A 15117-nucleotide genomic window follows, 5' to 3' on the forward strand; every position below is an offset into this window, starting at 1 on the left:
AGTCGGGTCGATTGGAAAAACCTCAATAAATCGACCCAATCCAACCCGTAAACAGCCCTAAAAGTTACCCATGATTAAAATTTATTTCATTGAAGGGATCACCATATGAATAATCCATATAATTGATAATAGATTTTTAAGTTGTCCTACAGTTTAGAAAAAGACTTAGTTGAGGGGGTGTTGATAGTGTGGTTTCTATGTGTGTTATTTTTTAATCAACTATAGGCCCTATTATGGCGTGGTTTTATTTTGACAAAATAATTATATCATCTGAAAGAAAGGTTAATAAGTTATTTTACATTTGGCATTCCAATTGGCATATAATCAAAATAAACATGATCTTTGAACAAAATTGTTACCTTCCTATGACAGTCAATGAGCTATAGTATTAGCAGTTCTAGGTAAGAGTGTCAATGGACCACTTTTGGATTGGATCCCATCTGGTCCAAAATTAATTTGGATGGATTGAACAAACCAAGAAGACATAATGGATTGGACCAATCTAGTCCTAAATATTTATTAGATTGGATTGGACCTGGTCCATCCATAATAAATTTATATTGGATTGGGTTGGATTAAGCCAATATTTGATCCATTGATATAAGATAAGAATATAGGTGTCAATGGACTGGATTTAGGTTGAAACCAATCCAAATTAAAATGAATTTGAATAGAATGGATGGTCCAAATATTGAATTGGACCAGTCCAAAATTATCCAAAATATTCATTGGATTGGATTGAACTTGATCCATTTATAATGGACTCACATTGGACTGGATGGGATTGAAACAAATCCAGTCCAATTGACACCCCTAGTTCTAGGAATATAGTGTCTGTTTAGGAGGGCTTTTGGGATGTAGTGATAAGCCCCACATGGGAATGCCAGAAGTTGTGTTTGGTGAAAATCCGAAAAACCATTCACTGTATTCCAAATGCCTAAAATACAAATGAAGTACAAAGTTACTTCAGGTAACCCTCCCAAAAGCCTTTCACCAAGCTGTGTTTGGTGAAAATCCCAAACACGGGGCTCAACCACCACTGCTCAATCACCTCATCTCACCTACAACGCAGAAGCCCTCCCAAATGGGCCCATAATAAAAATGAATCGGCTGAACTTTCTTCAAAAGTCTTAAATTCTAAAAAGAAAGTGAAGAGATTGCCATTGAATCGAAGCCTCATTCTGAAATACTTTGATAAACAACATCCATGAATTTTGATAAACACCATATTTACTATCGCGTTTATGATTCTGGTTTATTATAGTCGAATCCATTAAGATTTCATGCATAAGACGATCGTGTGCCAATTCATATTTACAGCAACCAGTAGACCTTTTATATACTGCCATGAGTTCAGCCTTTTCTGGTAACTTTGAGCTCTTACATTGTATGATTATTAAATATTTTTTCATTTCAAGCATACCCGATATAATAAAGGGAGAATGACTATTCAGCCCACCTCAGAATTCTTAGTCCTACCATACAAGATGGGATGAATTCTGACCGTGGATAGATGCCAAATTCACAGGCAAAATTCGGTTCATAGGGGGGCTACTAGTAGACTATGGGGGTTGTAATTTCAGAATTCTGCAGTGGGCTACAATGTACTTTTCCATATAATAAAAGGCAATGGCAATCCATTAATGGCAACTAGAATGGTAGATCTAAAAGAACTTGTTAACTTTTCTTGTTACTTGTTAGGTTAGTCCCCATGGCTTTAGGGTTTTCTTAGGACTTTTGTGATATCAGAAAGGATGGCAGGAACAAGTTCTCATTTTCAACACTATTAGGGACACCCCCTGATCTCCCATATCCCCCTATTTAAGGATGCAAGCAAATTAGATCAATTCAAATCAGAGTATATGCAAGTTCAATCCAATAATATAAATTTTGAATTCAATCCAATCTCACAAAGGTTAATTCAAATTTGAATCCGTTACGGATGTAGGATATGTGGATATGATCTGATCTGATTTAATTTATGTAAATTTTAACAAATTATTAAAAGGAAAAAACATTATAATCTATATAAAGAAAAATAAAAAATACAAGTATTTTTTCAACTATTTTCGTTATATATATACATGTCTTTTTATAAAAAAAAATAGTATAAATTAAAAAATTAATATAAGCATATTTATAAATAAATAAATAGGGGGATATTAGGATAGGGGTGATCGATTTTAATCTGTTCCTTTTATCTTATCCAATTTGAAAATCCAATAGGGGGATATTAGGATTCGACAAAATAGGATTGGATTTGAATTTGGAATTGGGTCATGATCTAGTCCATTTTTACACCCAATATTTATTCTAACTAATGTTTTCAACCCACCAACCCGACTAGTTGAACCGTTTGAACCATCATTCGGTCAAAATTCTAGGTCTGATTTGCATGAAACTTGCCATTTAGTAGAAAATTGTTGACCTCATCAAAAACCATCCAACTCGAACAATTGAATCGTTGACCTGTTTGACCCGATCAAGGTCACGGATTGCACACTCAATGCATGTGCAAACTTCTGGAGGTTATAACTTTGTGCTTGGATGTCTGATTTGGGTGATCTTTTTTTTTTTATTTTGCATAATTTTTCAAGATTTATGCGTCTGAAGGTGCCAAATGTGCCTTGTCTCGTTATTATTGTAAAAAAAAACCTTTTTTGGCCTCAAATTGCAAATTTTTACCATTTTTTTTACAAATAAAAAAATATAAATATAAACTGAATATAAATAATATTTATATAAAGAGGCAGGAGTAACCAGAACCAAAAACCATAATTAACAGGTTCATTAAGTGAAAAACTACACTACAAAGGTAGCAAATCCCTCTTTACAAAATCGATTGGCAACTGAAATGAATTTCCACATACCAGTATAAAAGTACAAAAGGAAAAACAAACTAGCAAAAAATGGCATAGCATCATTGCTCCCATAAAGGTAAAAAAGAGAAAGATAGACAAAGAAGCATAGTGTTACAAATACAGAGGGAGATTATGCAAATCTCTACCAATGCATATTGGATTAAAAATTTTGGAAACACCAGATTTTGAAGAATGAGGAGGGGGGGGTGTATAGGAACTACAAGGGAGTCATTCATATTCAGGACTTATATGTTATGAGACATATAACGGGGGTTTAGGACTCTTATGTCCACTTAACCCGAGCTGAGTTTGAGGTAGTACTACAAGGACCTTAACTGGATAAATCTCTTATATACAACAGTCTTTTTGTAGGAGACTCCTAAATATTTTGGGATGGTTGAGGAAGAATATTTTAGCCCATGGGAAATATAGGTGCCTTATAAAGGAACTAGGAAAGTTGGACGCTGAACTGATAACTTAATTTAAATGTGCTATGAGGTCTGCACATGTGGTCACAGATGTGTTAGCAAAACCTAAGAAAAAGAAAAGAAACAATTGCTTAACTCCATTTTGTAAATAACAGCCCACCTCCTACCTCCATTCTATTTCATTTGAAGCAGTGGAAGACACTTCATTTTACTTCTCCAAACCAACTAAATTGATTGGGTTTGCCACTAGGTTTTTATTGTTTTTGATCATTTAAAGTTGACAGATCTATAATTTAGTACCATGTTAATCCCAAGCTTTCAGGTAGGTATCAGTTTGAGTTAGAGTTTAAGTTGTCATTTATTTCTTATATTAATTTGAAGCTCTATACTACCTATATGATGATAGTGGGGATGCTTCATAGGGAATTGGGCTTTATTGATAAATATAGGGAGCTGGGCTTTCTTTATAACTATTTATTTGATCTACTAATATTTATTTTTTGAAGAAATATTTAGTTGATGCTTATGAATGTTATTTGATTTTTAAATAACATTTATATATTATTTGGTGAACTTGTAGACTGAAACCAAGTAGATGGGCAAGAAAGGTTTCATTGATTGTTTGATTTATGATGATTTCCAAAAATTTAATAATCAGAATAAAAGGAAGAAATACAATGATCGATATATCCCATGTTGAGTAGATAGATCTACCTGGTTCACCCTAATTCAAGTATTTTCATGCCATACAACCTTCTTGTTGGAGGAAAAGATCAAAAGCATAGATCTAAGTAAACAAGACTCGAAAACCTCAACCAAATAACCCAATCAATCAGCCCTAAAAGATCATTCACTACTTTTATCAGTCCCTAACATTAATATCTGAAATCTTATCATATGCTTATCACTTGCTATCTAAAGCCCAACACTAGTATTATAAACCCCAACCATATGATGAAATATCCACAAGAAGCATCATACATTAAATTTCTTTTTCTAATACTTTCAGATTAAAAATACATGCAATGAAAAAAAAAAGATAAGCCACAACACTATATGAAAGAATTAAATATATAACGGTTTAAAAGAAGTAAATACATTTTTTATTTACCTTCAAAAGAAAATAGTAAACATATATCAGTCTAAACCTAAGATGTCCAAATTCCAGTAGAGAAGCAAATATGGGAAACAGAAAATGCCTCTTCATTCCAAGACACAGATCGAACCATAGAGGTATGTGATGTAGGGTGATTTGGCCTGATCTAATAATAGAGGGACACGTTGACACGACCTAACTGACAGAACGACAGCTCATCCCAACGTACCCAAGTCTGCGACGGAACGAGCTCGGATACCCAAACCACCTCGGGGCAGGCCCACCTCAGAAGCGAATCCACCTCGGGACAAGTTCACTTCGGGGCACGATTGCATCAAGATCACTTCGGTTACCAGGCACCTCGACGTTCGTAATAGGTTGGACCCAGGGGGCATTAGTTCGGGTAATATTGACCGACCTCCACATGATAACCCCGAAGATCTTGTCACCAGATTCCACGTTTCACGGGATCACGCCTCGTAACAGCTAGCCTTATCTCCTCTGATTGATTCGGACGACAGCGATATGATTTATCGGCTGGCGATGTTATCTCCTATTAATTCGGTAACAGGACTCATCACGACAAGAATCCCGGAACCACTCCGAAAAACCCGCGAGGACTCCAGTATATAAAGACCCCAACCCTTTGGGGGCAAAGGTACACATAATCACTACTCACTAGCTCTCTAGCTTTTTAAATTATCTCCAGCTCGCAAGTTACTGACTTAAGCATCGAAGCGACCTTGCCGGGTAAGCATCCCCGGGTTCTCTGATTCTCTCTGTGCAAATCCGTCTAGTCCGTCGTCTACTGGAAGTCGAGTCATCTCCAGCTAGGAGCAGCCAGATTGCGTCGCATCAGTATGGATATCCCATTTAATAAAAGATGTACTATGCTTTGTATTTAGTTTTTTTTAATAATCTAAATATCACTTCAATGCTTATACCTTGTCAACTTTAATTCAACTTTTAAAATCTATAAAACTTTCTAAATATGATTTGTTAAAATATAATAGGCTACTTTCTAGTATGGATATCCCATATAAAACTTTTGAAGTGCCCCTGTAAATTGTAATATCTACCATCATTCCTGGAGGCATGTAACATGGGTCCAAGCAACCAAAACTAGGGGTGCAATTTGGGCAGGCCTAGTTCGAGCCTGAACCAATTCAACTCGAAATTTTACATAGGTTGGGCTTGGATTTTTGGTCATCGAGCTGGATTCGGGCCCAAAAAGTCGGGCTTTTTTATATTTCGGGATGGGCTTGGGCTTAGCCCTTAGGTAGCCCGACCCAATTATATACATTTATACATATATGTGTATATATGTAAATGTTGCATACATATTTACATATATATACATACATATTTGTATATATAACATTTGTATAGATATTTTGCATACATATTTACATACGTACATAAATATATGTATATATATTTGCATAAATACATTTATATATGTATAATTTTAAAGTGGGTTCATTGACCAACCCGAGCCCGGCCCGGGCCCAAACCCAACCCGAATGCATCAAATTATAGGGCGGGCTGGGCTCGGATTAGAAAAATCGGACTTAACCTCAGGCTTGGGCCTTAACCCCAAATTTTAGGGCCAGGCCTGGATTGACCATAAACCCGGCCCAGCCCACCTAACTTGCACCCCTAACCAAAACCCTTCAAAACCTTAAAAAAATTTGAAGAGAAGTAATTTGAGCAATTTATGGTAATCACATTGAAACATGAGAACATCAATACATTAGCCTAAAGACAAACCCTTCTCATTCCCCTGGAACACGAGAACATCAATACCTTTGGCATCATTTTCTTGAAGTTGACCATAAAGAAACTTGCTGGCAGCATTAACCTACTTGGCTCCAAAGACCATGGGTAATAATGAAAATTGCTAGGGGATCCTATAGCAGGTCAACACCATCAATTAAGATAAATTTATTGAAAAAAAAATTAATATACAAGGAGCTACATTTCCTATATGAAACAAATAGCATATACAAAAGCTATACATGAACAAATATGTCTGTTAGATAACCATAAGATTTTTCTACTACCAATTGTAATAGATATATAGATGTGGAATATTTGGAAGAAAAAGCTCTTCCCACACCCAATTATCAAAGAGTCCATAGAAATATCAAAGAGTATGGAGCTCAAACTAGACCAAAGATAAAAATAAATAAAAAAATCATAAAACACAGAAAAATAAAGAAAAGTGAAATAGGAATAAAAAGATGAAAGAATTTAAGAATTCATTAAAAATCAATGTTTTCAAACCGTCGTTGATCCGGATGATCGAACCGTTTGGCCTGGGAATTGTTAGATAACTGGTTTCATTTTATCCCAAATCTGTACCCTGACTACCCCATTCAACCTTTTTTTTTCATTTTTTATTTTAACTATTTTTATTTTTTTGTTGAAATTAATTGTTTATTCAAACCGGATGGTCAAACCATCGACCATCGAATAATTATTACCACCGAATAATTATTATTAGTAATTAATAGTAGGAATTAATTAATTAGAAGTCATTAATTATTATTACTACCCCTCTCTTTCAAAAAGTTGACTCATCAACATCGCCATCATCAATGACAACAACTTGATAAATACATACACTACTGGAAAATTCATCTACAGAGGCAGTCATAACTGCCTCTAAAAGAGTAAAAAATGCCTCTAAAGGTTATAGGAGGCGGCCAGGTAAGTGCCTCTAAAAGCCCTATTGCTAAATGTTTTAGAGGCACTTGGTTGAGCATTAGAGGCAGATTTATAATTCACCTCTAAATTGGACTTTTAGAGGTCCATACGACTGCCTCTATTGCACTGACGCTAAAAGTCATGTATAGAGACAGTTAAAAGTGCCTCTAAAAGTTCAATTTAGAGGCGCATTTGAATGCCTCTAAAGGATTTTGTGGAAATTTTATGTGCCTTTAAAAGAAATCTAAAAGAAGGAAAAATCTATATGCTTTAATATTTAAAGGCACTTTTAGCCACCTCTAAAAGGGTTCCGTTTTTTTTTTAAAAAAAAATGCAATATATTGTAAATATTGCTACATAAAAATTCCAATTGATACATCTGTATAAAAATATATTCAATCACATAAAACCTGTATGAAAATATATATAAAATTCAAAAAGATAAACCTTATCCATAAAATTCCAATTGACTTCCATCATCATTTTAAGAACAAAAAAAAAAATACAACATTCAACCCTCATTATATTCATTTTTCCTTTTGAGTATGTCTTCTTTTTTTAAAAACCTACAAATCAAATATAGAATAGTCCAAAAGAAATTCCTTTTTAACATCTAAAAAAAAAGCTCTTTGTAGTCTTCATCCAATCCTTTCTTCATCTACAACCTACAAAGAAAAGCAACAAAAAGAAAAAAAAAAAAACAAAATACATAAGTATGGTTTTTGTAAATTAATAGCCATTGACTATCTATCTAATCACACATATAGCAACAAAAACTGAAATAAAAATAAAAATAATTATACGTAAAATCCTAGCATCTTGTCCCAAGGGGTGTCAATTGGACTGGATTTGGTCCAATCTGGTCCAGTCCAATATTGGTCCATTTACAAATGGACTGGACCAAATCCGGTCCAAACCCCATACAAACCAAATCCAATCCAGTCCAATTGAAATGCAAATGGACCGGATTGGCCAGTCCAAATTAAATGTTTTCCTCAGAAAATAAAAAAAAAAAGAAAACATTTTCCCTAGAAAAAATTGGTTGCAACTAAAATAATGAAGAGAAACAAAATGTTTTCCTTAGAAAATAATACTCAATAAAGAATAAATTATTTCCCTACTTTCTCAAAAAATAAACAAAATGATTGTCAATGCATATGTACAGTTACTAAACAGTTTTAAGACAATTAATCTGACCATTCACCTATGGAGAAAAAGATCCAAAGCAGTGTTTGATGACCCAGATGAGACTTCAACCATTTTGTTTAAAGTGGACATAAGGTCCAAGATATCTCCCCCTTTACCACATAGGTTCACAAGAAATGCTGTTGTCACAGCTTTTGCCAGTGCAAAGGTGGTGGATCTGGCTGAGAAGCCATTCTCCTTCTGTGTGGAGATGGTAAAAGGAGAAATAGACAGTGTCAGATGACCAGCATACACCTACTATCCTCCATTGAAGATCTTTCAGAGGTATGGATACTGGTTTCAATGCAAAGGAGCTTTATCTGAAGTATTGAGCCATATGTCAATATCTCTCTTAGGGCTGGTGCAAGGTGGGTGTGATTTTAGAGGTATGGATAGATACAACCTAGTTCATACCACTCATCATGACCAACAAGAATTCTTGCTAAAAGTTGGACTGTTGGTCATGGCTGGAAATGGGCTAGCCCAGAGATTGCCAATAGTTCAATCAGCTCAACTTGCATTTGAATTAATTCATGATTCATCCCTACCACTACCTGAATTTTCTAATTTCTTTCTCTTACATTCTTTGAACATGCTACCACTAATAATATCTAAACTGTTCATTAGAGAGAGATAACTCTCTCTCATTTGATCAGAGGCCCCAACATGCTACCACTAATAATATCCAATCAGCTCTCTTCTTTGGTGTTCATTGTTGATTGAAACCTAACAAATAAGAAAATAATAAAAGGAAACTAGTATATATAACCCATAAAATAAACAATTTAGTGTAATAATGTCTATTTTATTATTATAACCCCAAAAAACAAAAAGTATAAAAAAAATTTATAGTGCCATGTAGAAAATAGCTAGGCACTTAAGCAAGGCAAAGCTCCATGGCCGGGTACCTTGTGGTCTAGGTGCTTGCCTAGGAATCACCTTGACAACTATGCACATAAGGTCAACTCAAGGCAGGTTCACCACTATGACAAAATCCTAAACATCAAATCTTTTTTATTAGTTGATATTTTCATTTATAAACAAACGCCAGAAGTTAAGTGCAGATGTACACTATACCACTACCACCTCTACACCCAAAACAAAATTCCAACTAAATACAATTACAAATTTATTTAAGAAGCTAAAGTCTTTATGAGCTAAAGACTAATCCATGAAACAACTAGAATCCACAAAGATGAATCAAAGACCTCTTGTTTCCCCAAAAACTCTGCAACTCTTAAATCCTAATCACCAGTTGTGTCACACATCCCAAAATCTCCCCACTTAAGAAAAAGGAGACTTGAATCATGTTAAAGAATGTGGTACTGTTCCTTCATGATTTAAATTTCATAAACAACCAAATTCTGGAATTAAGTGTAGCCCCAACTTTCATGAATTGCATCCCAGACTATCATTCAACTTGGAAAAAACCATCTCAGTGATTATAGTGCCATGATCCCATGACTATGGCATTCTTTTGAAGGACTGACTTATATAGTTAAATCCATGGTTTAAAATGATAAATAATAATAGAAACATCCAACAGACACAGGAGCGCCAAGCTATCCAGCGCTTCATCAATTGAATACTTACCAATATTAACATACATCATCATTGACCTTTGCATAGAACTCATCTTCCCATGTATCTGTTGCATGCGCAAAGAAAAAATTTTTCTTCTTTGGAATCTCTTTAGGTGCTTCAACATTATCCTATCAAGAGAAGGAAAGCATCATGATAAAGCACATTATCTACCTCATATACCACAAACACTCTTGAATCATACTTAAATTTGCAGGTATCTATTTTAGTTGGGGTTCAACACATAATACAGAAAAAGAGCTCTTATTGGAATATATGGTAATTAGGTTTACATCAAACCCTTGGATTTTGGACTTGCATAAAGCAAAATTCATTGTCTGCTGCCACATCATTATTATTTACATAGCCACTTCTCTTTTTGGAAAGGTAAGGTACACATTGTATATAATGTCAAAAAAAATGCTTATATTTTTCTTTCAGCTTATTAGTTTAACACATTCACATAAAAGACTGTCTTGAGTTGTGTACATTCACCAAAAAGAAAAAGGAAAAAAAAGCTATTATTAGATTATATTAAAGAAAATGATATTTTATCAGCATTAAAGAAAACGATTATTTAAAACAACAATTGTTCTTGTAGTAAATTAAGTTCTCTCTTTATTTCCTACTTAAAATTAAGGCAATCTGAATGTGATCCCAAAATGGATCCACTCCAATATTGAAATACATGTTTATATTAATATATATGCATAAGGAAAATATACATGTCCTACAGAAATATGTATGTAAGACAGAGAAGAGAGCTCACGGGACAGTAGTAGAAGCAGGGGTAGCTGTGACAATAGGGGTAGGTGCAGGTAGAGGAACTGATGGTGACCTGCCAAATGAAGAAAATTAACCAACAACATATAAAGTATAATGGTCCAAAGGCCACTCAAATGCAACAGAAAGTAAATGAAAAACTCACGGAGCTGAGGTTGCTGGTGTAACTTGGGAAGTTGCTGTAGGAGGGGAAGAACTTGTTTGTAGGGCCTGCATATGGAAGGCACTATATTAAACCAGTTCAAAAAATGACTAACTTTAAACAAGATAATTCCTGACTTTTTCCTTCCTTTTACCAAATCTAACGGCTTTCTTTTTGTGTTGTTTCTTAAAAGCTAATCTTCTTTCCTTTGTCATGACCTTCAAAAGAGGCCAACCCATTGACTTTCCTAGATTTTTTTACCCAACTATTCTGAACTTCAAGATGCCCAAGCTTTTTTGCTAAGACACCAACATCATCAACTTGGCTTCTTTGATCATCCACTGGGCAAGCACTCTCGGGGTATACCAACTTAAAGTTTGGGGAAGACTGCCACTATACGATGGAATTTTTTATTTCAGAGGATTCAATTTGTGACGATGATAGATCACTTGAACCAACTATGGCCTTTTTGTTGAAGGGACACCATGTTCCCATCATCCCATGCAAGTTCATTTGGAGGTCCTATTGTGGTCTGCTGTAATTGGTAGGTGTCTAACCAGGGATAGTCTGGCCTGCAGATTCAAGATAGTTTGTGTGGCTGTGTGGACTGGTATTGGAGAGTGCAGATTATTTCTTTGTCCATTGCCAGGTGGCTTAGGGCCTATGGCTGCATTTTCTGAAGGCAGCTGGTTTGGATTGAATGATGCCTAGAGCTCTTGGTGAGGTGCTACTTCCCTTGCCTCTTCAAGGCTTGAGTGGGAAGAGAACACAGATCTGGAAGTTGGTTCCATCTGCTATTGTTTGGACCTTGGGTCCAAGAGGAGTAGAAGGGTTTTCTGTAATAAAAGCAGAGTTGAGGATGAAGCATTCAGTCTATCTGTAGGTAAAAGTGTGTCTGGGGTTTTTAGTCTCCAAGGAGTTTCATGTCCAATCCATGGGTTGGTTATTGAAAGACGTATATCTATGGAATATTTGATGGTTGTATAGTTGCTTGGGTGTTTCCTGTGCTAGTTATACCCAGCAGGCTTTTGTGTTGTAATTAATCCTTGATGAATAAAATTACCTTACCTTTTTTTCAAACAAAAAAAAAGGGTTAAGGATCAAAGAAGGATATGCGGATCTATTATTGGGTAACAGTTGGTGATTCAAATGCATACTATACGTCTAATGATCACCTAACAAGTAGATTGCCTTATACCTTAAGCCTTGAAATCGGGTCACATCCTCTGAATATAGAGTGAAACATTTACAAAGGGCAAGCATTATCTGTGTGTTTACCAAGGAGGGCATTATACCATTCCCCAGTAGGCTAGCCAACAGTATCAACTTGATTCTTCTCATAATCCTCCAAAGAGCTATGGAATGGTAAATGAAACTGATGTTCGTAAGGACTGTAGGAATGCATTGGTTACTAGCAAAACTGAAAGAGGTCTCTATGAAATTTCTAGAACCTGAAGAATTTTATTTTGTCTTGTGAAGTTGGTTATTCAATATTTTGAAGGAAATAGTTAGCATAATTACTTCAAGCTAGAGATAGACATTAATTTTGATGTTCCATTTGGTGGAAATCTGCTTATATTGTGGTTTCTTTTGTTTGGGCATTTAGAATTGTTCTAAATAAATAGAACCGACATGTTAAAGATTGAAGTCTACAATAGGAAAAGAAAATGCAGACCTAAGATGTTAAAGAGAGGATGTTAAGATGAAGTTGAAGCTATTGAAGACAAGGACTCAGCTGATGAAGAAATGGTGTTGTGGATGAAGCTCATGCAATTCAAAGATCAATTGATATGGAGATAGTGATGAATACGGAAGTGGACGTGAATAAAAATTTTGTTTTTTTATTTTCTTCCTAGGGAGAGGAATTTGCAGGAAAACATCCAAGAAATTGGAAAAAAGGTTTTGTAGGCCTATGAAGAGTGGGGAGAAAAATGAAATGGATGGTTTTAACTTCAGGGTAGAGGATGGAAGTTGGCATAGCTAGGGAAATAGCTATGCTAAAGACCTGCTATTACACCACATGTCTTTCCAGAATTTTAGTCGGTGACCAGAACCTAGTTTAGGAGACTGACCACTGTTTAGAAGAGGAAAATTTTCCACAATTTTCTTCTATAAAGAACACCCCATAGAAGAGAAATTTGAGATGGTTACCCAGTGATCTCTGTCAGCTTATAGTAAAAGTAATGATTTGTGTGGTTTATCAGTAACTTTATGAGCAAGCAACCTAGTAAGTTAAATTTTGGAGTTATTGTTTTGTTAATCTTTACTGAAAGTAAAATTTGCCTAGATTTCCAATACATATGATGGAAGAAACTGTTCATCTGTGAGGCCTTATACAAAGACTAATCTAGCAATTGCTTCTACAAAAACAGAACAGACAACATTGCTTCTAGAACCAATCTAGCAATTCTTAAGCAAATGTACAGTTATCATAGCTAAGCAAACAGATTTTGAAATTAATACAACTAAAGAATGAATAGGAAATAATATGGAATAACCACACCAGCCAATTCAGTTAATTATTCCAAACTTCTATTTGGAAAATATCTATCTTGATTATTATAGTAACTTTTGAAACTTAGAATACTGCTATTTGAACCAAGCAACGAAATTCTCAAATCCATTACAAGTAAAATGAACATCTACAATTCCCACAAACTCATATGGATTCCTGAAGTCTAAATCGAAATTCGCACTACCAATCCTATCACTGGATCCAAAACCACAATAAATTGTTTGAAACAAAATGAAAACAAGAAAAGCTTCCCAATCGACACTAAAATTCTAAATCCTGATCTACTATCACATTATATAAATATTAAACACTGAAACACCCTTCAATTGAAAAGCTTGTGAGAGAAAGGTAAGAAAAACACTAATCAAGAGGAAACATATGAACAAAAATAAATCAAATAATCAACGGAAACAACATAGCGGAGGGTATGCCCAATGTTCCTCTGCTTTTAACGTTTAAAAATGGTAAAATTGCCCGACGGTTAGCAAATTATGGTGACCAAATCGTTGAATGCGTATGGTGACCAATAAGAGATCAGCGTTTAGCGATACCAAACACGCCCTCAGAATGTGACACATGTTTAATTTGTTTACAACATTGGAATGACAGGTGAGGACATGTGTTTAAATGGAGATGGGTTTTGGCCTGAAATATATATTTATTATTGAAAAGTTGAGTCATGTTCATTTTACTTATTATGTAAGTTGCATAATCAATATACTTTTTCATTAAAAAATGATATATCTTTTTCTTAAGTACATAAGAAAAATTTTTCCTTATAAAAATAGAGTATATGAATAAAATGATAATTTATTAAAGTTATCTAAGTAAATTTCATGATTAAAATAATAAATGTTGTTATATTTAATTAAGAAAATATTAACTGAGGACTAATTACTTGGGTAACTAACATATTAAAATTGAACGTGACATAGATGTATATTCTCACATGTAAAATTACTAAAACATTTTTTACAGGTAGTTAATATTTACTACATATTACTTATTTAATTTATCTCCATTTATTATTTAAATAAAAATTTATACTATATAAAGTAGATATTACTTTATTTTTGTGCAATATATGATACTTAGATAAATATTACTTTGTTTCACCTTATATTTTTTTATTTTTTATTTTATACTTTTATTTACTAAAACCCCCATCTAGATATTAAAATATTTGATAGAATACACTACATATTAATTGTATCTTACTATTATCATTGTATTTAGACACACTTAGATACATCGATACAGAAATATTTTGAAAATTTTAAAAACTCTAAATCTTATCTAGGTTTTTTTCATTATTATAAAATAATAAAAGAGTATTAACCATATCAATACACATCGATATGTAAGTATTGATGCTTATCGATATTTTAATATTTGTTCCACATATAAATGTATAATATCCCTTATATATTAATAAATTGTCATTGGTCAATGCTCCAAAATATACAAATTAATAAAATTTTATAAGGTGAAAATTGAAAGTTTCACCTAAAATACCATTTATTTTAGATAAGTTATGGGGAATTGATTAATAAAAAAGTTAACTAATTTGTTTATTTCTTTTTAATATAAATATCTTAACCACTTAAAAATTCTTACTCTTTTTTATTTATGTAAATTGATTTTTAGCTAAACAGAAAGATGCTAAAATTAATGAAATAAAAATGTCTTTTAAATAATCTTTAAAAAAAAATGATACAAAATAAAAAAAAATAACAATAAAAAAATTATTTATAAAAAAACACAATACAAATAAGCAAACAACTCACTTAGGTGGCGTTTGATAAATCTGGAATTTC

At 33.7% G+C, this 15117-nt stretch overlaps 1 protein-coding gene across 2 annotated transcripts; it reads right to left on the reverse strand.

Annotated features, from left to right (window-relative positions):
• Window positions 1-4375: 4375 nt before the first annotated feature.
• On the reverse strand, window positions 4376-13688 carry LOC148801734 (uncharacterized). Of its 2 annotated transcripts, XM_088901905.1 has the most exons (5): window positions 10789-13688; window positions 10630-10698; window positions 9873-9991; window positions 6192-6295; window positions 4376-5215 (listed from the first exon to the last, which is right to left on the reverse strand). In XM_088901905.1, exons 1-5 carry the CDS (start codon window positions 10857-10859, stop codon window positions 5111-5113), a joined length of 468 nt encoding a protein of 155 aa, XP_088758031.1. In that variant the 5' UTR covers window positions 10860-13688; the 3' UTR covers window positions 4376-5110. The 2 variants fall into 2 exon arrangements, with proteins under 2 accessions (XP_088758031.1, XP_088758032.1); XM_088901906.1 differs by lacking the exons at window positions 4376-5215; window positions 6192-6295 and adding an exon at window positions 7547-7759.
• Between the last annotated feature and the right edge of the window lie 1429 nt (window positions 13689-15117).

The sequence above is a fragment of the Nelumbo nucifera genome, chromosome 3 (assembly GCF_055504915.1).
Source record: "Nelumbo nucifera cultivar China Antique chromosome 3, China Antique-T2T, whole genome shotgun sequence".
In the NCBI taxonomy this organism is placed as follows: Eukaryota; Viridiplantae; Streptophyta; class Magnoliopsida; order Proteales; family Nelumbonaceae; genus Nelumbo; species Nelumbo nucifera.